General features: G+C 54.0%; 1 protein-coding gene across 1 annotated transcript; it reads right to left on the bottom strand.

The window, feature by feature from the left end:
• Positions 1-443: 443 nt before the first annotated feature.
• On the bottom strand, positions 444-1,751 carry LOC113206258 (uncharacterized protein F54H12.2-like). Its single transcript, XM_026422250.2, has one exon. It carries the CDS (start codon positions 1,749-1,751, stop codon positions 444-446), a length of 1,308 nt encoding a protein of 435 aa, XP_026278035.2.
• Positions 1,752-2,143: the final 392 nt, after the last annotated feature.

Genomic DNA, 2,143 nt, shown 5'->3' on the forward strand with positions numbered 1-2,143 from the left:
TGGTACATTTTTTCGACGCGTGCATCGTTTTGCGTGCAGTCGTTTGAAAAGCACTTCACAAAATCGGTCATGGTGAAACCGTGCGCCTTAAAGAGTAGATACATGCAACAATATTGTCCGCACACGGACGAGTCGAGCGCCTGCAGGTCTACATGATTATATGTCCAAGATTTACAAACGCGAGAGAGGAATCTTTCGTGCAGTGGCACGTTGGGCCTTTGACCATAACTGTCAAAGTAGAATCCTTTCCCACACGCATCGATACTCATGGCCAGCCAGTGCGTGCCCGGTTTGGAAATGGGGTCAGAGTTTACAATGAGAAAAGCGGGTTTCTTTGTGATCCTATGGGGGAGCGTGTCGGCTGCAAACACTCCGATGAAATGCTGCGCGGCGTGCGGGTCGTGGCGCATAAATCGCTCTAGCTCGTTTCCCGTCCATATCGCTCACACGTTGTAATCCACGATCACTTTCCTGTTTTTGTCGATTTCGATGAGGTTGTCAAACTCTGAGTAAACGATGCAGTTGACTGCGACGGGGAGTTCGACTTTGAAGCGCACGTCCAGCCTGACGGTGCCTTGGCGCTGCACGTTCCAGTGCGGCTCGTGGGCAGACTGATCGGGTGTCAGATCGAACGCAAAGAGTGTGTAACCTTTGCCGTAGTCGTCGTAATTTATATCGTTTCCCTCGTCCTTCCACTTGATTCCGGTTCCCTCGAATAGTGAGTAGTATGAGCGCGCGTAGTTACCATTGGTGAAGTCGGGGGTCAGGGGGACGGCGGGCACCTGATCGGAGTCGACGTAGAGGCACAGGTAGTTGATGTTGAAGTGTTGGAAGTTGAACGGGTTATGGTGGTAGCTGCCGTTGTAGGCGACGTTGGAGACGAAACCGACAACGATGCGCTTGGGCACTTGTCCGAGATGCACGTTTGGGATGGTTTTGTCCCGGAAGCCGCTCGGAATGGTGATGGACTTGACGGTCGTTCTGGTGAAGGGGTAGCGTGCGGGGGCGTGCTCCAGTGCTTCAGCGTGCGCAATGTTCATGCTGGGTGACAAGGTCACCTTGCGAACGAAGAGGGTCGCATCGCGAATGACAACCTTTTCGTTTTGTGCGGTCGACATCAGTGCAAAAGAGTCTGATGTTCTGGTCAGCTTGATGGTCAAGTCGAGATGGGGCAGGAGAAGTTTGCCTTGATTGGAGAGAAAATCACAGTGCAGAGGGCCGAAAAATTCAAAGACGCGGCTGTTTTTGCAAATCTTTCTTCTTTTGACGAGTCCCCAGTTTTCGTTTCCGGTGAAATCGTCCATTTCGCCGGCCGTGTCCTTGACCCAGCCTCTCATGGTCATGTGAGAGGTTTTGGCGTTGGTGTCGTAAGCGAGCAAATCTTCCATGTAGGCTTTATACGGATAAGTCAGAGAGGACTGGCTGACGACCGTGTCGCCCGCCATGACATCGATTTGCATGAGGAGGGAATGCATGGCGTTGTTGACGAAGGCGACATCGCTTTCGCCCTCTTTGTATCGGCTTCCGTCCGGCTTGACGACTTCTCCCAAGAGTTGAAGCATGACATTTGAATCAGTGCAATCGCTCGTTCCGGGGATGTGGAAGGTCATATTATTCGTCTGCGCGAAAGTCGTTGTCGGTTTGCTGGAGACGATGGTGCTCTTCTTGACGGATTGTACCGCGAGCGGCATGCCCCACAGGTCCGTCTCGCTCAGCATCGCCTCGCCCACGTTGGGGTGTAGGACCGACATGATTAGCCGAAAATGTCACGAAGGAAAGCGGCTTTATTCTTCCGCGCGCCGCGCTTCGGGGTGTTCTTGCGTCGAGTAACGCGTCCCGACTGCACACTTTTTCTTCCGGGTAGTCGTTTTATACCGTTTCCTCCTTGTGCCATTCTGTTGACAAAATTTCCCCCGAGCTCGGCGGCGCGCTGCTTGAAGCTGTCCATCGGGTCTGCGTGTGTGGCCATGTCGCCGAGGAAGCCTGCTCCTGCTTTTAGGGCCTCGTTGCCCAGGACACGCGCGCCCGTCTTGAGTAGCGGCAGAACCGTTCTGAACAGTCCTCCTAGAAAGGATCCTAGGCCGTGCCCGCGCTGGCTGTGCAGGCCACTGTAGTAGCCCATGCCAGACCCGGTTTGGGCCTG

This window comes from Frankliniella occidentalis, unplaced genomic scaffold (assembly GCF_000697945.3).
Source record: "Frankliniella occidentalis isolate FOCC.00 unplaced genomic scaffold, Focc_3.1 Scaffold34, whole genome shotgun sequence".
Taxonomy (NCBI): Eukaryota; Metazoa; Arthropoda; class Insecta; order Thysanoptera; family Thripidae; genus Frankliniella; species Frankliniella occidentalis.